Source organism: Achroia grisella, unplaced genomic scaffold (genome assembly GCF_030625045.1).
Source record: "Achroia grisella isolate CSIRO2021 unplaced genomic scaffold, CSIRO_AGI_Agris_v1 utg856, whole genome shotgun sequence".
NCBI lineage: Eukaryota > Metazoa > Arthropoda > Insecta > Lepidoptera > Pyralidae > Achroia > Achroia grisella.
The window spans coordinates 3017207-3042597 of NW_026713045.1; the positions used below are offsets into that span (position 1 = coordinate 3017207).

Sequence of the window (25391 nt, forward strand, 5' to 3'; positions counted from 1 at the left end):
GATGTATTTTGTCTGGTAAATGCCCGGAAGTGGATTTCAATCTTATTTAACGTACTTAGTCATTACATAAATTAACTTTTTTTTAATACATGTATTAACAATAGTAAATTTATACATAAATGTAAAGTTATTCACGTCTATTCATAACAATTACATGAGCTTATATACAATTAAATAATATATTATACTTAATTGAGACTCAAAAGACTACAAATTGATCGAAATGTACATTGCGTGTGGATATTCAAAAGCGCCCAATTCATTTATTACTTCAGAAATTTATAATTTCACCAAACAGACCAATTGCTAGACGGACAAAGCACGGTCTATTGAATGCATGTGATTCTTAAGACTTACTTAACATACTTTTGTAGTTTTTACAAAACTTTTAGACATTTTTTGTGACTTCAAAGTCTTTAAATTCTGTTCTGGAGTTTTTTTAAGATATTGTGTAATTTAATGTTGAACATTTTTTCCTATCAGCTCATCTGATAGGAGCTAAGGAGTCCACTTCCTATCAAATGAGTGTTTGTAGACAAGAACACCATGAACTCTGATGAATATCTTTTGAAGTCGTGGATTATGAAAAAAGGAAATAAAATATTCATTTCACATACTACATTAATATATATAAAATAGTTACATAACATAGCTATTTTATAGTAATTATTCTATTAATTCTTTCATTATGTTAATGTATAGTTAGTATGTGAATATTTTGTATTCCATAATCAGCATTAAATTGAGGCAAATAAAACCAATAAACATTTTTGATCAATTTTTGTATTTTTAGTAACAACTAATCAATATTTTAATTATAAATAGATACTGCTTAATGTACAACCAATACTATAATAATGTGTCAACCCCAAAAGCGGTCAATGGACGAAATATATTTCAAAAAGGTACATAAATTTATACACAACAATAAGTTTGAGATTCAGATAAGTTCAGCTGATTTCATTTGTATTGTTTACTTAATATTAACATATTAAAATGCTACATTCACATAAATAACTTATAACATTAATAATTAATGACAATATTTACATGCGTAAAATTAATTTCATATCGACAATTTGATTGGTACATGGAAATAATTTTGTTAAAACAGAATAGGACTGTCAGATGTAAAAAAAAGAAATATAAAAAAATGGCACCAAACCTCTCCGACACTTCTTATGAACTGGCTTTAAATAACATTAAAATACTTTTTATCACAATTGTTCTCGTTATAAAAACTCCAAACAAAGGCTGTACCTATGAATCCACTCATGGATATTACAACTACGAAATTAAAAAAAAATATTTCAGTCTTTTATAATCCGACGCGTTATCAGTTCCTCATTACTTAGACTCTGTCACTGTATTATATTTTTACCATAAGTAAGTCTATGTACAGAGATCCAATAATACAAGCGATATTTAAATAGATATAGGTAAGTACACAAATACCTGTTTTAAAAAACACCGAGTGTTTTAACATCGGATTTCTTTACTAAAACTACCAAATTATTTTACTTTAAAAAGCATATTTTAAAGTAAAATAAAATAAATTAAAACAAGTTTTCAATAAATATTTTTCTATATAAAAACATACGTATTAGTTATTATATTCACTGCCGTGGCCTATCATACAAGCGCATTAAGTTAAGCCTTCTATCGATACTTATAAGCTAAAAACTATGTTTATATCACATATGAAATATCATTCACGTTGATATAAGTGTACTTTTACGATTAATAAAGCTTTTATATTTTATGGCAAACTGTCTAATTTGGACTGTCAGATATTATTAGTACAGAACAGAATCACACAGAAATTATCTATTAAAGTGAGTCAAATGTTAATTTTGATTAGTATAATTGAGCGGTTAATTTTGGAAATTTAATTAATTGTTGAATGGTTTATTATTCATATATAGAGGTTTAATTTGCTTCTATCGACTAAGTGATTTATTTCATAATTATTGTCAATATCAGTTCCAGAATTCAAGGAATATTATTAATTGTTATAAAGGTAAGTAGGGCGTCGGGATTTGGTGAATGAAAAGTACACTCCATTGATTTGTATCATCCCAAAAATAACTTATCTACTCGCAGTAGAACAGCACAGAAATGGCTAAAAAATTCACCATAGTAACATGCATTTAACTATAATAATAGTAATTTACATGAACAAGCAATATGTATAAAATGTATAATACTTAACAAGTGTCAAGTGGTCTTGCGTGCATCTTTATCTTTGAAATATCAGACTCGACACGCATACAAATATAATACGTATAATACTGATTATTTAATTCGTTTAATATTTAATTAAAATTCTCGGGAGCGTTTATCTCGTAATGTAGGACACTTTTACGATGGCGCTACTTATTCACTGATAAGCCTGAGCGCAACCTCCGATCGCGGACACCCAGGAAGATACTTTATGCAAATGCTGTTAAGTCACAAATTCCATTAACCGGCTTAATTATAATATGAAATTATAATTACAAGATAATTTTGCTCTTGGATCTCAAAACAGTTACGCGTCGACGCACCAGACGCGGATATCTATAAAATAGAAAGCATTTATAAAATCCATATGATTATTACAACCATTACAAGGGATTATTCCTTCATAACTTGGACATAAACTTTGAAAATGATATTAAGAAATACCAGTCAAAGTCATCGTAAGCATTCGCATAATATTTCCACTTGGTTTTAGCTTACCGCGCGTAGTGATATCTAAAATTTAATTACCTAGCTGAGCGTAAGGAAATCAATAAACCGAATCTCAATAATGTAGATGACAAACTGCAATAAATAAATCGTCGTTAATCTGGTATCATTAATTTCCTAACGTCAGTGTCCACAAAAAAGAGAATAACGTTACTAGATCACATGTTCGCACTTAATAGCCAAATAAATTATTCGAACGAGTAGCTTATTTTAATTTCACGCCGCATCAATTATCGTATATAAAGAGTGAAACAGAACTATGTACATTAGTCAACATTAAATACGATTTCGACGACTTCGATAGATGAAAAAGTGACGTGATTATATACAAGGTCCGTTATCTGCTCTCGAGTACTTAAACAGGTCCACTGCACTCTCTCCTTAGTCACAATCACAACCGTTCAACACTTAAATATGTAGAGTTATTGATCACAAGTGTACCAGTCATTAGCATCTCATGGACGCCTATAAACACGTGTGAACCACTTTTTCTGTACGGCACGTTTTACATTTGACTTCACAGCACCAATGGAAAGTGCAATTGCACCGTTCCACTACAAACATAGTCTCTGTCTTGTAACCCCGACCACAGCACATGAGATCGCACCCGTCGACACCGATACTGGTATCGTTGCAGGCGCGCCCATGCGTACCGGGAATGCCGAGCCTGGGGTTCTTTTCACAAAACCCAGGCGAAGACTCTAAATATACAAGGTCCTTATTCCCTGGATATTTGTGGTCTGGATTGTGAGGCCTCAGTTTAAACTTATATCGGTCTTTTCGCGGTACTCTATGTGGTACGGCATCATTCCTTTGTGCCGGCACTTCCAAGTCAGTATTAGGCATCATGACTCGCGAGGCCCCGTCGAAACGGTCTTTTAGTGCGTCACCCACAGATCGGAAACTCGGTAGCCTCATCCAGCAAGTCTTTACTGTACACGATCCGGACATACCGTGGCACTTGCATTCCTGCCGCATTTCTGTTTGCACGTGCTGTGAACAAAATAAAATAATTAGTATTAAATAGTCAAAGTTTTTTCCAAGTTATGAACTAGGAGGTCTCTGGTCATGTCTAAATATCTTTAAATTCTTTCGATAAGCGTTGATACAAATGATCGATTATCTTTTAAGCGCACTCCATCGATCGCATCTCACGATCAAGCAAATTGTTACAAATCGTGAAGTGGTGGGCCGGTCGTCACCGCGTGTGGACTGATCATAAATCATATTCCAGGGACATTTATCATTCTTAGAAGATAGATAAATGACGTGAGGATTGGAGACAGTCAATATTTTCCTATCTCCAAGCGCAGGCGCTTCGGAGAACATGTGCGACGGTATTTATTCATTCACATGTAGATATCTGGTAATGTTATACAGTCTAGTGTCCAAATATGTGTTAAACAATCGATGGAATGTTGTGAATATTCATCAGATGGACACCCAGTGCGTTCGCCGTGACAGGAATTAAGCGCGTGGCTTAATGATGCGTCTGGGTGGCTCGAGGCGCATGCAGTCCCTTTTTGATGGATTTTGGGAAGGAACGGACAGTGAATATGCAAATGTGGGTGTACGGTGGGAGGGAGATGTGCGAGCGCAACGAATGGGTGCCTGTTGCGTAGTCGTTGCGCGATGGGCCGAGCCGTCTGACGCATAATTAATATTACACTTAGCGACATGTCAAGTGCCCGACGATCGATCGTCAACCGTAATGGTAATGTAAACACGTACCGTTGACAATGGTTGTCGACTCGATGGCTGTTTTGTTTAATGGATGTTTATAAGGTGCTACTGTTAAGTGGCGATTGGATAACTGGTATTGATGGATGAGTATGGGAGGGACCAATCGTGAGACGAGATAAATTGTAACTTACCGCTCTGCCAGCTTCGTTGTTGTGCAAGTTCATTTTTTCTCTCAGTGTCTTTCCTCTTTCTCCAGTATCTACGAATTCTCTGCTGAATCTAAAGCCGAAGCCAATGTTGTCACTGCATCCTCCCCACTTCCAAACACGCACATTAGCTGCGGCAGCTGCGCGGGAGCGGTGTGGAGCGCGATCGACATGCGAATAATCGCACGTGCAAGACTCGATAGATCCTTCAGCACACGCACGAGCGACAGCGTGTGTCACACCAGCGCTGGTTATAGCGTAGATGAACGCTGTTTCGCGACAACCTACGACAAAAGAAATACGTATTATTTATTACAATAATATTTATAAACAAATATAAAATGTAAATATTTTTATATTAACATTTGATTAGTTATTTTTATATTAATATTTGTGACATTAAAATAAATACAAAGCCTCAACAAAAGGTATCATATTTTAATCAATATTTATTATCTGGGTTCGGGGACAAAAAACCTCATATCATTTCAAATAAGTCTGATAGGTATTTAAATTTCGATACGCAAAACATTCAAGCTCATCAACGAATTGCAGATGGCGAGGGCTTGGACCCCAATGTTTTACTGAATTGGTTTTGTCAAATACTTTTTTGAATTCTTTTGTAGTTATTTTTCAATTTAGAAAATTAAAAATATATTGAATGCCTACTTGATATTAAATTAATTTTGTGACTGTCATTATAAGGATATGACCCACCGCGGAGTATGTGATTTTATAACAACATACATATTTGAGCATAAACTAATCATTGCACAGCATTCATTCATCTCGAACGGACGAATGCATAAATCGATGCTCTCATCCCGTATCGAATACTATAAATAATTAATGGCCCAGCATTAGAATCAAATACTCATAAAATACAATTAAAAGAGAGAGGGTATATCTCGACGATTGAAAATAAAAGAAGTGCCTCTTACCTACCCGAGAGATTATAAATTTGATCATTACAAGTGGTACGGCGCGCATCGAATTCTCTCTCTTAATATCGATTTAATAGCCCTGGTACTTTTATCGATTAATACCATACCAACTCATTGTCTACGAGAGTCGAGCTCGCAGTGGGACGATATTATTAACGGATAAAACTGGACATCGATGAATAATGAACGTCTTTTAGTATACTCATTAAAAACTGTGCATAAACTCTCCCGATTGTCGTGTATGGACATTATCTTGTTATTAATTCGCATGCGTAGACATTGTAATTTTACGGCATAATACGTATTAATAACAGAGCTATTGTTGGTGGAAGCCCATCTCATTAAGCTTTCGCTCGTGCGGCGTCAAGGTTATGATGAAATTCCTCAAGGGCTATAAAACCGCTGACTCAGATAGCGATCGGGGAATATCTGAATAAAAATAAAATGCGTAATTAATACCGTCCTAATATACACGTAATCACATGTCACCTCAGCGGCTGATGCCATTCACTTAGGAATATATTGCGGCTCGCGTGCGCCTTTGGTGGGCTTCCGGCCACCTCGCAGCCTACAATAAAATGCAATCGGAAAAAAACGGACCCTTGTATGGATGTAAAAATAATAAGAACGCGTATTTGTTGTTATTTATAATAATAATATGTGGAACAGGCCGAGCGAATCCCGCGCCAGCATTATTAAAGACTCAATAAGCAAATGAAATCATTTTTTTATTGAGTTGTCATCGTGTACGGATATAAATTACTGGCGCGCACACAGCGGCAACCGCTCGGGGATTCGCTTTTTGTGCTTCGCTTTTGGATGTTATACAAAAGTATTTTATTCAGCAATTACTTGAGACGTTCGACCGGGATTTTTAATGTCAATTTCGCCATCATTCAATGTTCGAACGAAATTAATTCAAGGCGAATGCGAGCGGACGCCGAGCGGTGCATTTATCTTCCGTAATGAGTTCGAACGTTTTCTTAAATAACTATAACGAATAGGTGCTAGCCAATTAAAGATAGTAGGTACACGTAAATAACAGTCGTAAAGTAATCGCTTTCGGCTAATTCGATAGGTGCACGACCTACAGCTGACGGAATGTGAAGTTCCTAGTTAGTTGTATTAAAAATAACATTCTAACTATTGCAAATTTCGAAATATATGATCTATATCAAATAGTTAAATCTAAGAACATTATTCAGGGTTAAGTATTCATTACTTTTAAGCGGAAATTTAAGTGCGAAAAACTGAGACTGTCTATTAAAGAACTCTAAAAGTATGTAATAAATTTAAATTTAGGTATAATTAATTATTTAGACAATTTATATCTTACATATATTGTTTGCCTAAAATATTTTTATTTTAATATAAAAGACAATAAATATTATTTATGTAAATAAATTTATTTATTAATTTATTAATCGATTTATTTTTAATAGTAGGTACCTAAGTATTATTCATAATATTATTAGTGTTAATTTTCACTACTGATATAAACATATTTGGTTGCAACGCAATACGTAAATCATATACTTCTATTAATATACCCTTAAAATTTGAAGTATATCAGTTAGAAGCATAGACCAGGTGGTCCATAACCATATATACTTTGATCAACGCACATCCTCTAACACGGTCCTCATGTCTAAACATCTGTCCCGCGACAGATGTCTAAACTCTATGCCCGCTGAGATTTTTATTTAGTTACTTTTACTTTATCTAACCATCATCTAACGGAATTTTATCTAACCAATTATACATATAAACAACTGGAAACAATTTTTAATTGCTCTGTGAGAATTTTTAAGGCTCGTCTAGTAGATGAATCATCGCCAAGCCTCAATAACTCGTTTGACATCGGACAGTAGTGATTATTTATTTGGAACTAACAACAGACGAATATTTGTGTTACTATAAATAATTGAATAATTTATACCAGGTGCGCTCACGACCTACAATCCGATTGTCGCGTTATGCGAATAAATCGCGACGTAGAAAAATTATGACAGATGTAAGAAGTCTTCATTCGATAGGGTGTATTAGTTATGGTATTAAACATAATAGATGTTCTCTTTATTATCCTAATTAGACACCTAGAATGTTAATCTGACGTCGACCATGTACAACAGAAAAGTTATTAATTCATCTATTCAAAATACTGAAATAAATTATGTATATTATTATTTTATTGATGTAATTTTGACCTATCAAATAAGAACAAACAAAAATAATGTGGATCTATAAAAGTAAATTATTATTATAACTGATAATAAAGTGCTGTCCGTGGATTATCTGTGCAGATAATAAATGGCCCCGAAGTCGGTTTACAACGCGAGCAGCGAGCGATAATTCCATCCCAACGGATTGGCAGTTAAGGCGAGGCGTTGAAAATTTATAAAAGTCAAAAACTCGTAAATCCTACCTCGTGTCCACTCATCCGCTCAGTAAAATAAAACTTAATCACTGTTGACATTTGACGAACACCTGGCCTCACAGAGTAAACCATTAAATAATTCAAAATTAATGCACTAATTAAATATGTTCCTGTCCGCATTAAGCCATCACGACGAGGTGTTACCACAAGATTAATTTGAAGGATTGACTTATGAGGGTTTCGCGCATCGTGTCTCGCGTCTCTTGTGCCTTATTTATGACGACTTTATATTATTCAAATTTGATGAGACGTAATTACTCAAAACAGCCATAAATCACTCGTTTTATAATAAGATGTTTGTCCGGTTTAGAAATCGGTCTATCGGGCAGCTTTATCGATAAATGATGAAGTCATTGACGCCATTATTTGTAACGTATCTAAACAGACTTTTACAAGAACATATTAATGTATCAAAAGATGAATCACTTCTATATATTTGGATTCATTCTATTCTATACCCATACATTTAAAATTCGTTCGTGAATTTAATGAGATTACAATTTCTGCGGCTATTGAAACAGAAATAGAACTGCGGAGGTGATTTTTACTTCAATGCTAAAGTACCGATATTGACGACGTGAGATGGGGCAATAAAGAGCAATAATTCATTTTCGTTATGCCGTGTATGGGCGATAATTTCACATTGAGTCCGCGTTCCGAAGCTTCTCTGCGACAATTCGAAATTACGTCGGTCGTATATCACTCATTGTGAGTGGCACAAAGAGCTCGCAGCTACCACTCGCTACTATCCACCACGTCGATTCACAGTACCCATTCACACAATGGACATTTGTTTTCAAACTCGAGAAAAAAACACCGAAAATAATTTATTTTTAAGTGAGTTGTTCGTAAACAATAAATTCGAAAATCACAAGAGGCTGCATCGTTCGATAAAAAGGAGCAACAAACACTTCGCCCGTCACCGCAACTACATCGAAATTTAATCGTCCCATTTCAGTTTCACAAAACGTGTATTATCTCGAAAACAATTCAAACGCCACAAAACCCAAAACGCTTATCTAATTATGCATTAAATATTTCGTCGAGGTCATTTTATATCCGTTTTATTTTCGGTGTCGATCGTTTTATATGTTTTATCCACCCACGACGATGGAATCTCGGGGGCTAACAGAGACACCAAAACAGGAAATATGTAAAAAAATAAAGGGACTTTATTGACCAAATTACCTGCTATTAGGAGGTATGTTAGGTGTAAATCTGGCTTCCGTGGACTCATTTTGAGAAGAGTCGCGTCGCTAAACTACGCCGCAGGGGGCTCGCCGCGGGATTCCGAACCATACAGTTTTCTATTCTCGGGGCGACAATGGCACGTCGAATAAAGGCCAAACTATTGTGCCGTTGTCATCATTTGTGTTAATACGATCCTTGAGGTTTACACCACAATGAACTGAAGTTGTCGTGTCCGACGCGTCAATGGAGTGTCAACGTGTAAATTAGTAATTATTCGTGTCCCATCCAGGAGGGCTTTGTACGCACAGAATTTAATTATGTCTCGAAACAAATCTATACAGATATTTGATGACCATTTCTATATAGATTTCAGTTAAGTTTGCCGTTTTTTTTCTTTAATGAGTAGCAAGATACGACGGTCCCCCGCCGCGGTCGGTTGTACGTTTTTATGCGTTACTCAAATGAACGTAATTACAATGTATTAAAATGTTTATCGTGCATATTTGCGTCTGGCCTGTAATATGGAGTCAGCCGCGTGATTCGCCCGCCCTGCCTGCCCTTAATAAAGTAATATGCTCTAAATGCACACGCATATAACATAAATTTTGTAATCTCCTTTTTGCTTTTTTTATCGAGTAAAATTATTACGATGGTGGTCCCGTGGCTTCTCATACTGTATCTGGCTTTTAATTTAGAAAAATGGTACTTAGCTTTTATAGTTCATTCTGTTCTATTTTATACCTGTTAGTATTATTTTTGTTATGGGTAAATGAATTTATGATGGTATAAATATTACGTTGTGTGACATTGTTTGGTAGGATTTAGTCTAGATGATAAATGATTGAATTAACGGCCAGTGGTAACGGTCATAAAGTTTGTTTTTTTTTAGTTTAATTGGTTTTGTTCCATTTATAAACTTTATTTTGGACACATAAATAAATTGGATTCGAGCCTTATTTTAATAATTCTTTTGATTTACCTGCTCATTCACGCATTTTATTCTGGTTGGATTCGCCTCAAGGCAGTGTCGACCCCGGGTTGGATCTTTTTCTTTATCATAACATAATATTAATGTTGTGTAAACATATAAATCTAATTGCAATTTGTTACCAATTTACTATTCTATGAATATTTAATTCTTAATGGCATATCGCAACACATTTGCACTAATTAAAAATCGTATTTTGTGATTCAGTTGACCTCATCTAAGTTTTTTTTTTATTGTCAATTATCCGAATTTATTGCTGCTTAATAATGTCTATTATTTGCCAAATTTTTTAGAAACAGCTATGTTTCTGATAACATTGTTTGTCTGTAAGTATATTCTTATTTATTTCTTACTTCTACCATTTATAAGACTATAAACATTTAATCCAGAATCTTAGTACTTAATACTCATACCTGGAGAATGTAGTGCTGTATGTAAGAACATACAAGTTAGTTGCAAAAAATAGTAATTCTGCACATAAATCACCAAATTATTCTGATCCAGATTTATTTTGCATTCATTCATTATTCATTCGTTCATTCTTCATTTCATTCTTATCTTGACTTCAAAGTGTTCGAAATGCATCCGAACTAATAGAAACATGAAGGCGCTTGCACAATTCATTAACGTTAGAAACGTGGGTCAATAACCGGTGCACAGTCCGTCGTAACGCATCGTCTCGATATCGCTATCGAGGCGAATTCGGAATAAGATCGAATTAGACGGAGATACGCGGAGGCGAGCGCTCTTAATTTTCGAGATAACCCCCTAATGCAAGCGCGGTGAACTTCGATCCATTGAAATCTTTTTGTTGTAAGTTTTTTAGTTTATTAATATTTCACATCGATAAAAACTGTTACAAAACATTTGGTATTTCGATTACACAAATTATTTATCCACGCTAAAAAAAAGCAGACTAAAAAACAATTTGTGAATCACAACTGCTTTTTGTGCTATTAAAGCGAATAATGTTTAAAGACCAGATGTTCGCAAACTCATAATAAGCCGTATCGCGTACAATGAATCGTAATCGGACACCGGAGATAGGACAGCCCTGATTCAAACTACAAATAACACTTTGTCGTCAACCAATCCAAGGTCAAAGTATTCTGAACCTTACTTCTAAATATTAAAAGGTATTACTTCGTTTTTGTAAAAGTAATATATAACATTGTAATTTTATTAAACCTACGCAATACGATTTTAGATGCGAACAGAAAACATTATAGTTTTTTAAGTATTCTGTTAAAGAATGAGAGTTATAAACATTGTTTAGCTTTAAATCAATGTATATACTTAAAACACCTACCGATATTTATGTTAGATATTTTTAAATAGAGTTGTGAAGCGATATCGTAAAGCAAATGGAGATCTATTAGCTGATTTGTATCTATTGATAGCAATCTACATCCATTCAGATCAACAAAATGTATCTATTCACGCTGGCGTGATTATGACTAGTTTGTAAAATAGACACATGCATTTTAATTATTCAAATGGTATTTATTATTAAGTCAATATATTTAATCATATAATATAGATCATGCTTAATTTTTTATTTTATTTAAACAATAAAAAGTAACAAATAAATAATACCAATAATAAACAAAGTAAATTCTCTTAATTATAACAAAATAATAAAGCATTTAAAAAGAGAAATCCGAAATGGAACACATTCAAAATAAAAATAAAAAAGAGAGAAACGGGAACTCAAACGTCATTCGGTCTCATGTAATTGATCCGGGATGTTTTATCTTGATGAGCCCTTTATAATATGCCCCCGACTCGCTACCCTCTTGTTGAATACAGATAAAATCTTTTAAAAGGGTTGCCAACTAAAGATATCACTTAATTTGTAGCTACTCTTTGTAGCCGGAATTAGGAGTAAAAAAATATAAGCCTTTTTTGTATTCATTGCTTTTTGCAGGGCTAAACTGTACATATTTTAGAGCTGTGATTTCACAAAGCATTTTAAATATCACGCCTTACCTCTTTGTAAGTTGCTAGTTTACTTTTTATGAATTTTGAAAAATAAGTACTCAATTGTTACCACTTTATCATCTGCTTTGTTATGTTTTTTTTATTACTTTTAACTATAGATTAACGAGGTTTAGGTAAATACTATAATCGCTTATAAAGTTATTTTTATGATTACTTCTCTTTTCTTTTTTATTATTGCCGTTTCTCGTTCGAGCGCGTGATATGAGTATTAGCCGAACCCTTGTCAAGTGTTTAGTCATCATTACAAAATCTGATAATCGACTTACCTCTGTCGACAATTTTGCCAAATAAATTCTTCCCTCTCAGGAAATTTCTTGTGGAGCAGTTCCACCTTCTGTACTTGAATTGGTGTTGGCACTCAGCAACTGCCATACTGGCACCTTTGGCTACAGCTGCCAATACTCCAGGGTTCTCTCTGGCTAGTCTTCTCTGCTTTCGTCTTAACGTTGCGTGTACTGCTGGATCCATATATAGGACCCCAGGTGATATAGGTGACAAGTTATTTGGTTCACCGGCTTTTGCAATACCCCTGCAAAGAAATACTAATTTTACTATCGCATGAGAGCGACGATGCTCTCGTTCGAGCTTGTAAACCACTGGAATACGAGCTCTAGTGGTTGACAACCTCAAGTTATCTGAAAAGTTTTTATGTCAGTTTATATTTCTACCCTATACACTTATAGTGTAGCCCTTATCACAACGTCAGCAGTTGCCAATGCTACTGAATCTGGGAATACATTGGTGAATATACTTCAAAACTCGATAAAAACCACATCGTATATAAAATACGCATGATATGAATGAATTTCGACATCGCACATCGCTAAAGACAATGCGTGAGCCTTCTCGAAACTTGAAAAAAGTAAACACGACAAGAACGCCACTTAAGGCAATGGGTTCAACTCCAAATGAAATGCTCATTTGAAAAGGTAAAGACAACAAACAATTTACGTTCGAACTGTCAATCTGCAGACGTTTAGACAAATATTTGCGTCGCGCATTAATCCTTGAGGGCTGAGTGAGTAAACAAGAGTGGAGAGCGATCGAGATCACGGTGTGTTGACTGCGCCCCAGCCGGGCACCGAACCACCACGTCTCGGCAGGGTAACACAAAAAAACTGGACGCACTCGCGCGCACCGTGTCTCGCGCGCTATGCGCCCTGGAAAACGTATTACTTTTCTATTTGCCTTTCTTTGTAGTCGAGTGCTACGCAAATATGAACGTGTTCGTCGGAAATTCTCATTTCCTTAGAGAATTGAAATAGAGACGCATAGACAATGTTTTAACGTGTGCATCACCATGAAGAAGTAGTTATATTGATCAGATTATTCATTACAACAGTTGATACAGTCGGTTTCATATGTAAATATTAACTAAATAAACTTTATAACAGATTTAATCAATATTTTGCAGATAATGTTAAAAATTATACAGGTACAAACTTTTTTTTAGAATAGCTGGCAAACGAGCGTGCGGCTATAAAGTCACCAGCCAACAGAGAAAGATTAATCCTTGTGCCACGGAATATTCGATAATAATAATGTTTATTTAGATTATTCTGATAGTAGTACTCGTAAAATTTGTACTTAGGTTCCCTAAAATAATACTGACTATTTTTGGCGGTACTGCATAGTTATATACTATATATAGTACTTTGTACAAAGTCTACCTCAGTAGGAGTAGTATTATTGAAAATAGTTCTAAGTTTTCTAATTGTAAACTTGTTTATGATCCTAAGTAAATAAAATAAATATAGTACTAGCAATGGACATTGGGTCCAACAACATTGGGTCTCGGTTATTAACAAACCCCTCTTCCTAATAAAATATTATTCGTATCCATGATTTGTCTACGTATTGAACATATTATTTAAAATATTTTATGGCAATAAAGATAAGTCGCGTTTTATTTTGTAAATTAATACGTAAATATTTTTTTTTAATTGTAATACAATGTCAAAACTGAACTTTATATTCTGACATAATATTAATTAATTCTATTCTTAATTATAAACATATTAGTCATAGTTTTATGGCTAAAATAATACAGTCTATTTTAATAGAGTTTGTGTATTATAATATATGTAATAATCTTGTGTGGTCATTATAACAACGATCAATGGAATAAAATAAAATTTGTGTAATATATTTAGTTGCATGTAATAAATTAATTCTAATATGCTTGTTGAGGGCGCCACTATATCTAGTAGTAATATAGATTACATTGTAGTATTTTTTTTTCCTGGACAATTAACACAGTGCCATCGTACCCATGGTACGTAGAGCTTGTGTTATGGATGTAATATTATATTATCTGTGGTTATGGGTACTAGACAAATGATACAAATACTTAGATATATTTTTTTAAATACATACACAATATACATAGAAAATTCCCAGACCGATAAAACAATCATACTCATAAATACAAATGTTTGCACTGCACAAATGATTGCGCACAATCGAACCTGCGACTATCGGAAGCAAAGCGGTGTGCTAAATCGCTATAGGTACCACCCAGACCAATATACGCAATTCCATACTTTCAAAATCGTAAGTCGAAACTTTCATTTTCGTATTTTAATATAAAAAAAAAACTTTTTATATAGAATATGAAAATCTGATAAACAAAATCACCATCAAACTACTAATTTTCGTATGAATTTATTACTCATAAGAGTAGTTTTCGAGATTTCTTGTATGTAAACATAGTAAAGATAATGCATCTCGGGTCACCTCTCTATATTAGATACAACTTATCTTCATAAATAGGAGACATACAACTAAAAAAAATTAAATTATTTATTTAATCTAGTAATAAAGATTTATGGACATGTACTCGATGGTAGTCCTGACATTCAATCTATTCAACATGCAAAACAATCTTTATAATAAATCTTCATACTAATTATTATTACCTTATATAATGAAGATTATTATAATATTAACAATAATAATTTATATAATGTCATACATTTTGCAAAAAAATATAATCTTCATAGAACATTTATTGTTCAGCCATTTCAACCTAAAAAAAAATATAAATATATTATGAAGATCGTTACATTTAATACAAAAAAAACAGAATAAATGTATTTTAAAATAAAATCAATATTCATACTGGCCATAATTATTATTTTTAATTTATAACCCTTGAAATGCATACACAGGTATGCACTCGTGACGATCATTTAAACGAACTTAATCCGTCCGTGGGTGCAATAAATTAAAAAACCTGTCATATTTACACCCACGGCCGCATATAAACAAAAACTACGCATGTCCATACTTGCCCGTTCTTATAAAAAGTCCTTCGCACTTGTCACGTTGTTGGTAGGAAACCAAATACCACGGGAAAAAATCCCTGAATGGCTTTCACGGGCAAACGTAATGTTTGCACAGAGATAAAGTCTGTGTGAATGTGTCAAAATAACAAATATTGTCTTTGGTGCGCTTTGTGTCTCTTTGTGGCAATTAAACGTCATCTTTGACTTTTGGGTGCGTTTTTTTTTTATTTATAGTACATAAATAAGTAACTTTAATCGAATAAAATATAGTAAAAATTATAAATTAGTCTAACTAGGACATCCTTTTTGTCTGTGACGTATGGTACTAAACTAAAAAGATAAATCAGGACCTTGTACCTTGTTGTTCCGGTAACTTAACGCTAAAATAGAAGCTCTTGTTGCGACTGTACATGGTATTATAAACATAAACTACTTATAATGCTAATTTAAATTTGGAATATTCACGTATATAATTTTTATGTTTAATTTAACCGCAAGATAGTTTAAAATGGACTTCAATAACCAAAATGTTGACTATTGCATTAAAATAAAATAAAATTCGAAAAAATAACCAATCTCGGTGATATTCTGGTAAAATATATATTTTTTTTAATTTTGCAATAGCTTGTCAAATTTATTAATGTTGTAGGTATAAATGTATATGTGGGTTAGTAAGTGTATATATCTTTAGAGCAGGATTTTAGATATTCATGTAATCAGGGTAATGCTCCATCTTGATGATTTGTACGTAAGGGTAAGTGAGTGTGTATTTAAATCTTCACTACTGTATGTAGTGATCCATCTTGTCAATTTTGTTGGTCTAAGATTTTAAAGTATGCTTTGAGTTTTACTTACATATTCGTACATGCGAATATTTTAGCTTCGCAATAATTTGAGAGGCGACACTTGCTCTTAAACGGACTGCTTTATTCGAGAAACGCATCCCGCATACAAATAAGCCCTTTATTATTTAATTTGTTGACGTCTCACAAAGTTGTTTAACCAGTATAAAGAAACCCAATGCGTCTTCCGTCTCAGTGGTATTGTAGTTAACAGGTATAACTCTGTATGGAGACGATGTGTCTTATTAAATTGGTTAGTGTTATCAGAGTTATCGTGACGCCGGCACGCGATTCTGAGCGTAATGTAATATGGACTACGCGGTACGCATACGAATTAAGTAAGGTGTGGCGATATTCTTTTTTAATGTAGACGATTTTATTTGCAGTCATGAATCACGTATCTTTACTTTATATCGGATAAAGTTCCGGGTGTTTAATATAGTACTAGCTGTGCCTGTAGTTTCACCCGCGTGATATTTATAGCCTATATGTTATTCTTATGTATAAGCTATAGGACTGTAAAGTTTCATCAAAATCTGTTCAGTAGTTTTTGCGTGAAAGAGTAACATGCTTCTATCCATACTCACAAACTTTCGCGTTTACAATATTAGTAAGACATAGGTATATGAGTAAAACTCAAAGTTTTTTTTAAAGTCATCTACCTCCTCTGTCTACCCTATTTTAGCCGACAAGCAGCTAGCTTGCTTTGTAAGCTGTATATCGACTGTAGGGTCAGATTATGCACTGACATTGCAGGATAACATCTTAATCCTCTGGAAAAACTAAATGCGAGTGGTATCACGGGTGTCACATGATAACGTGATCTTCGTGATTCTTCGTGTTATTAATATATATAGGAGATAGTTATTTCTTAACATTAGGCGGTTGATACCCTGATAAATAAAATGAATAGTTTACCAGGCAGATTTTATACAAACATCTCTGTCTAAACTATTCGTACAGCCAGTACCAATTAGAAAGATGAGATAAGTAGTGAAGTTATAGATTATATACGCATGATGTCGAAGATTCTAACTCACGACCTTGCGGCATAAATCGGGATAGGCTATCTATGCTACGCCAATCTCATATTATGAACATATTAATATTAGTACAAATGATAATAAATTTAATCATTATAAATGCCGTAATCATGTTGAACTAATTACGTATATACAAACTGAAACCGTATTTGTACGTTGCAATGAACGCGAGCCACACTTCTCAGCGACAGTGGCATAGATAAAATATAAGAATGATGTTACAAATATTTAGAATTGACAGTAATTTTAAATGTAATAGTAAAACTGCTTATTAGGTACTGATAAAATTATAAAAATGTTATTGGTAGGTCTTAAACATTCTCAAGTGACATATAGGTCATGCAGAAGTAATTGCATATAGGTGCCAGATTTCTGCTGAAGAAGTGGAGAGTAATGGCTAGTAACTAATGCATATTAGTTAATGCTAAATCTATACAGGGAATAGAAGAGACAGCCGATACCTATCTATAGAGAAATACACCAGTGCAAGAGAAGAAAACCTTGAAATTGAAGAAGACTCCTGGAGAATGCCGCCTGCTCAGCGTGATATAGAAAGACCTCCTGATCTGAATACTTCTCTTATGAAATAATAAATAAGACATAAATGACCATCAGTAGAACCATAATGAGTTGTCATGATGATTTTAAGTATTTTACCCAATCATGTTTATTCAATACAAACTGTTATTTGCGGCTTGGTCTATAAAACATTTTAAATATTATCTTCATTTACAAGAGACAATATCAAATATATTCGTTCCGTATATATTGCAGTATTCATAAATTGAATATATTTTTATGATATACTAATATCATAAAAAAATACTAGTTAAAGTTCATACCAGATGTTCTGGTATGAAATTTGAGTAGTAATTTTTTTAGAAATGCTGCAAGAGGCTGTCCTTTTATAATTAGGTAGCGGTACTACCTATGAAATAGTACTAGATACTATTATAAAGGTACCTACATATATACAAAATGTAGTAGGTAGTCGTAATAGCATAACAATACCAAAATATAAATAATACCTATAAGAATCTTTACAATAGCATTACATTTGGCACATACGTAAATAAGTAGAGTTATATAATTAAAGATATAACAATAATCTATACGACTATTTTACATAGTTATAGAATTATATAGACATTTCCAAGTGAATCAAGTAACGTAATTGACGAGCCGTCGGCGTCCACTTGGCTGCTGTATACCGCGCAATAATTATATTCATTTAATAAATTGAACTGAGACCAGTCTTATTATAAATAATTAAATTGAAAACATTTTCAAATTAATTATATTAACTAATAACATAAATTTATCATTCGAAAATATTATATTGAATTCATTTAATGAAATCATTCAATAAATTCCAATTTGAAAATCGAATATTTCTTTGGCTGTTTTATTACTTGTACATTCGCTAATCGAGTAGTTAAAGAGTGATTGTTAATTTATTGGTTATAAATATTGAGTGAAAGTTACATATAAATCAGTGGCTTGAATGGACAAGCGAAAAGTATTTTTATGAGCCCATAAAATAAAGTTTAAGATAGCGAATTATAGTTTTTCTTTGCACATTATCAATTTAATATTATTAGTGTTATGTTTGATAAATGCATAATTAAATCCGTATTTATGAGGATGATAGCATTTTAATCGTGAGAGTTTTGTCCTGTTTAACCATCTGTTAGATTATAGATTGTAAATTATAAATTTTTATTAATATAAGTACCTATATGTACTTACTATATATACCTATAGGTAGCTATATTTGATATTTGAATATTATTTTTGTAAAATATATTATAGCTTAAATACCTAGATGAATATAGGTATTAGATAGGTACCAGTAGACAAATTGGCTAGTAAAGAATTAGTTATATTAATGACACTAGTAAATTAGGTACCTATATTACCTACCTGAATAGGTTTTTTGTATTAGATATGTAATTTTTCTTCTTTAACTAAATCGTTGCCTTAATGTTTTTCTTATAAATTACAGTAAACAAAAATCTTTTTGTATGATGAGCTATATTTTTTACATGGCTGCTTTCTAAAAGCAAATCAATATTTAATTGAAATAATATGAATTTATATTCAGTAATAAATACTTAAGTAAATTAACAATTAATATAAATGGGTACCAGCAAATACAATTGTTTGTAATTGTTGCAATTATAATAGAAGTAAAGAATGATGATGTAAGGACGTTAGACTTCAGTACAACTGCTGATCACGGCGTCAAGGGTGGTCAAATTTATATTAAGCGCCAAAAAAGTTTTATACACTTGCTCATAGATATAATATTTAAATAATTAGAATTGTATTAACTTACAACAATTATTACAAATAGTCAATTCTAAATTATCTTTAATATCTTCGTAGTAGGTATTTCAAAAGAGGAAAGAACCTTTTGCATGTAATCGATGACTTTTAAATAATGAAGAACATAGGTACTATGTTAATTATTTATTAAGATTAACTTCCTTGGTGGTCTAGCAGTTCAGGACACCACTTTACTTCCGATAGTCGCGAGTTCGATTTCTCGCACCGTACAAACATTTGTATTTATAAGTATGACAGTTTGTATATACAAAAAAAAATAAGTATTTATGTCAGTTGTATAGTACTTATAATACAAGCTCTGCTTACCTTGAGACGAAATGGCATATATACATATATGTTTTCAATTTGTCACCAACCTTATATTTTCCATCCTGCACTTAATATCTTTATGAAGGCCACTATGTTAAAATACAATTTTCTTATATCACTTTTTATTATGATAATTCTATTAATTGTAATGTAGGTCTAATAGATATAATAGTCTACCCGGGAGGATTAGAAGTAACATTCCAGGAGCACATGATAGTGTGGACAAATACACAGATGTCAGTCATCGCGAGACGCGACGGGTGACGGGCGTAGTTTATTCTAGGATATTGCGCTAAGTCCAATAAATATTATACGTAACTTCAAACTAAAATAACCGATAATTTTAGTCATCAGTAATTTCTATTATTATTGTTAATTATAAAAGAATTGGAAGAATAGTCTGTCTAAAATTTGTAGGTACAGATTATTATTTAGGGGTAGTGATATTATGATATCGAGTACTTTTAAATTGAATCGAAAGTAGTATTTAAAAAGTATTTCCACATAGCTTGCATTTTACTTGCACCAAACTTTAATAAGGATGACGCTAAACTAAAATGAGAGCGTTGTAATGGTTCATTATATGACTTACCCCACAAGGTCGTGAGTTGAAATCTGACTGACATTAGAACTGACTGAATCTGACTGACTGTCTATTTATAGTTTTCACTGACTCTCCGGTAAAGGAAACATGGATAACAAAACCTACTCAAATCGAAATAAAGCAGTAGGTTCGCCACTGCCACGTTGGATTTTAATGCCCAAGGAAATTTGGTCATGTCAAGTGTTGAATTTCTCCATGAGGTTAACAATTAATAATTAGTTTCTTACTGGCAGGAAGGGGATTGTTAGTAATGTCCCCATTGCTAGCAATGGGCCATATCACCATATCAGGTTGACCTTCACGATTCCTCCTCGAAATCGTCGTTATAAATTCCTTGAGAATTTCTCACGTCTGGCTAACTAACCTGACCTCATGTTCATTTTATGATATTCCTCTGATGACCTGACAAAGTAAACCGTTAGCATAGGCCGTACCATTACCATCCATTAAAAAAATGCATCATAATAACAATTGTGACGGTATATACTCGTATGTATTAAAACAACAAACTAAATTGCGCACGCGCATTAATTGTCCTTTTACTACACGTTTCACACAATTCATTTATTGTGTACAACGTAAAAGGTATTTATTCATCATTATCGATCCCCCGCGAGTGTGTTTACGCCTTTATTAATGAGTCGCTAATTACAACTGTTTATGAAGGTAAGAACATCTGGCTACATAGCGTGCACTATGTATGAACTTAAGATAAGCACAGACACGCGGAAGTGTGTAACTTTTAATAATATTTAAATATTTAATACGAGAGATTGTTTAACTGATATTTTTATTTACGGCCTCGGTGGTATAGCGGTTTAGCATACCGTCTTGCTTCCGATGGTGACGGGTTTGATTTCACGCACAGTACAAACATTTGTTTTTTTATTCATAAGATTTTTTTATTGATGTTTGTTTATTTTATTTGTATACTTATATTATGTATAAATCTATTTTAAAAAAAATAAGTATTTGTGTCAGTTGCCTAGTAGGTACCTATAAAACAAACTCTGCTTAGCTTGGGACTAGATGTGTGAATTAAGTTATTTTTGTTATCACAAGATAGTTTATAAGAAAGGCACGACGGTTTACTGAATTCAACCAATCATTAAATTTTGCCTAAAGTACATTACTAACTGTAACAGATGACTTTTCCTATTTTCCATTAGATTGAATATTGTTATTATATTGAGTAAAATTTCATTAGGATCCTTTCAGCTGTTCAGTATTAAATATATGATAGACACACTTTCGCAATAATCATTCTTAGTAAAGATTATTATGAAATAGGGATTACTTAGCATTACTTTTGTTGTCTCTCTGAACTGTTGTTTTGCAGTGAATAATGTTAAAATGTCAACAGAACTGTCACCAGTAACGTGTTATAAGTGCATGGAGTAATTAGTTAACCATCTGCTACTACCTAGTTATGTATTACAGGCGGGTGCATACTCGTAATAAAACGCTCGCTGTTAATTAGTATGTAGAATTGAGAATCAATATTACACCTAGCATAGTAAGCTTATCTATTAACTATAACTGTATATAAAATGCACACGAATTTTCCATTTAAAAAATAAATTCCACTATAAAGTTTCATAAAATGTATTTTTGTTAGAATTTCAAAAATTCACTTTCTTGCTATACTAACTCAAAATCTCAAACATTCCAACGTCTAATCTAGAAACAAAATCCGATCCAATGACTTTCAATACCGATTCGCACTTTTTTATACTCTTGAACATAGATTAGCAACGTATTAATTACATATTTAGTGATCGGTGTAAAAATTAAGTGATATAGGCACATGGTTACCGATTTGTATATTGGATTAAAATTGATATTGTGATTGAACTCCAGAGTAGACCTGCTAGTCTTGTAGTCCGTTAAAGCAGTAATGGGTAGTACTTACCACCACATGCTGCCGCGTCCTCTCCGCGGCTTGTTGCCGGCGGCTTCGCACCTCATACACAAAACAGTGAACACAAACAACCACGGACACTTCATTCTGCAATGGGCGGTTCCGCGTACTTTTACATGAGCGCGGTCGGTCGCAGCACGGTTACGTCTGCCGGCGGACCGGCTTCACTCTCGAGGCGGAGTCGTATGGTGGGAGGCCGTACCTGTCATACCGCCCGATTGGTCTCGCACTTCTGTGTTTTTTTCGAGTAATCTTTGTCGTGTTTAGGTCATTAGGTTGACGTTATGCAATTCGGCTATCGTTGAATAATATTGTAATGACGATCTTGTTCGGTAAGCAATTGTTTTGTTTGTGTGACAAAATTAGTATCGAGGTATACAATAGGATCATTATTCAATTTAATCTTCTTAAGTACTTATTAAGGGAACATGGCCGACAGTGATCTAGTTTTTGCTGCAACAATGAATGCAATTTCTTACATACTTATTTAGTTGCAGACTAGTTATCTCAAGATGCGATTTTATAAGCATAGCTTCAGATGATCTAAGATGAATAACTTGGACAGGATTGGTGACGAGTTTTTGCTCTCAGTTCTGCACTAGACATATCTGCGGCTTTTTATAACAATTAACTATTTTCAATTCTGTTTTTATTCAATATAGAATAATGTATTAATATATCATATATCTACACACCTTCGTTGGTAGGTACCCATTAAATATATAAACAATTATGTAAGACAGTACATAATTTCATTTTTATAAATTACTACCTGCGTATTCGGTACAGTATTAAAATAATAAATATAAGCCACTAACTTATACAGTCATTAAAGATTATGGTATTAAATATTTATTCTGTAGTCTCACATAGTAACATTCCAGACTAATTATAGTAAAAAACTGTTCCAATTTTTACAACAGACCCTTCATCCTGAATTAAAAATTCTCTCATAGATAAATCTCGCTATCCATCTCGCTCCATATGATAAAAGAAAAGGATGGAGCAGCAAATCGGGAGTAGATGAAATTTGATTCCTGGTACGGAGGTATGAGTCAGCAGATCGCGCGCGAGCCGCCGCGGTGGGAGGGGCGGTGGCGTCCAATCACGGCGAAGCTGGCCTGCGCCGGCGCAATGTGCGCGAGAGCACGTGTCCGGACGTTCGGATGTCTTCGCCGCAACGCGCCACCGAGACTGGTCGACAATTGGTTGGTGTTCAATTGTATTTCAAATTTAATATAGATTTTTTAATACCATTAGGAATAAAACTAGCAATCTGTAATTTATATCTAAAAGGACTATAAAAAATAATGAAATAATGTAAAAAATATAGTATTAACGGCAATTAACTTGTGCTGAAATTGAAGTAATTAAAATTATTTTTAATGGTATGGTCAAAATTAACTGGTTTAATGCATTTCTGAAGCGCCACATTTATAAGTAGGTAGGTATTACTTATCTCCTATGTTTAAGGTTACTATGACACTACTTTGTTACGGCTGAAAATTTTTCAATCATACTGTTGTAGTTATATTTAAATATTTGCTATTTCTACACCAATCACAATACTCTAAATTATTACATTTAAAAATACTTACTAAAATTGTTTCACATGCCCATCTAATATACCTACATTATAAAGTAGATAATATTATTTTAAATTATACAATAGTATAAAAACCTAATTTTAATTGAAAAGATTTACGTAGTTATGGGTACACTTGTTGCGCCTTAATATAATAATATTCAAATCTGGATAATTCAGACTGCGCCATCTAGAATAGATCAGAGTTCTGTTATGAGTACTAAACAACTGCTACAAATATTTAAATACATATTTTTTGTAATATATATATGTAAGTATTGGTATACATAGAATCCAGACCGACACAAACAAGTCATACTAATGAATACAAATGTTTGTACCATGCGAGGAATCGAACCTGCGACCATCGGAAGTAAATTAGTTCATTGTAATGACTTCACCTCGATATACACGATATACTTAAAAATATTTTGAACAAGTATTGTGAACAACACTTATAATTTATATAGAGAAGGAGTATCTATAGATTACAGAATACTTTTTTTTATAAATTAATCATAAAGAAAATACTATATACTCGTATATATATATATATATATATATATATACATATATATAGTATACGCGTATACTGTTTTGTTTATTGTTAAAATCTCTGGTCAAATTTCGAACACTGCGTGACCTCTAGGTATATTCTATAGTAACTTTACAAATTTAATTATAATCAATGTAACTGTACATCTTCCGGCGGGATCACGTAAAAATCGACTAGATCCTACTCTCTACTACTATCATACGGTCACTAGTCATCATTACAAATACTATCCATTACAGAAGGTTCTATGCCGGCATCATATTACCTACATTATACCACAAACACAGCTATATAATCACAGCTGCCTGAGGGTAGAAATGCATGAGAAGAAGAAAGTACCTAACAAAATCCATATCTAAAATTAAACGAAACATTGGTCTAAGTTTAGCAATGATATAGCATTTGGTGTTACTGTCGTCCCTCAGATTAATTTTTGGTTTTAATTGTTTACTATTATTTTATAAATGTGATGGAAAGCATTATATAGTTAATAATGATGGTAGTGGTTGTAGAGTGATAGAACGTGTATTAAAATATATGTGGAATAACGTTAATAAAGTTATAAATTCTCGAAAACAGCATTTTGCTGAAAAAGACATCAACGCGATCTTTGTCTCGACATATAACATTATGGTCACTTTAATAAACCATTTCCTTATTATTATACATTTGGATTACTAAAATATACACATATATTAAGTGTATATTACACTAT

General features: G+C 33.1%; 1 protein-coding gene across 1 annotated transcript; it reads right to left on the reverse strand.

Moving 5' to 3' along the window:
* Window positions 1–831: 831 nt before the first annotated feature.
* On the reverse strand, window positions 832–22673 carry LOC131852598 (protein Wnt-1). Its single transcript, XM_059203283.1, has 4 exons — window positions 22527–22673; window positions 12447–12709; window positions 4605–4903; window positions 832–3723 (listed from the first exon to the last, which is right to left on the reverse strand). The coding sequence occupies exons 1-4, from the start codon at window positions 22619–22621 to the stop codon at window positions 3196–3198; spliced, it is 1185 nt and encodes a 394-aa protein (XP_059059266.1). The 5' UTR covers window positions 22622–22673; the 3' UTR covers window positions 832–3195.
* Between the last annotated feature and the right edge of the window lie 2718 nt (window positions 22674–25391).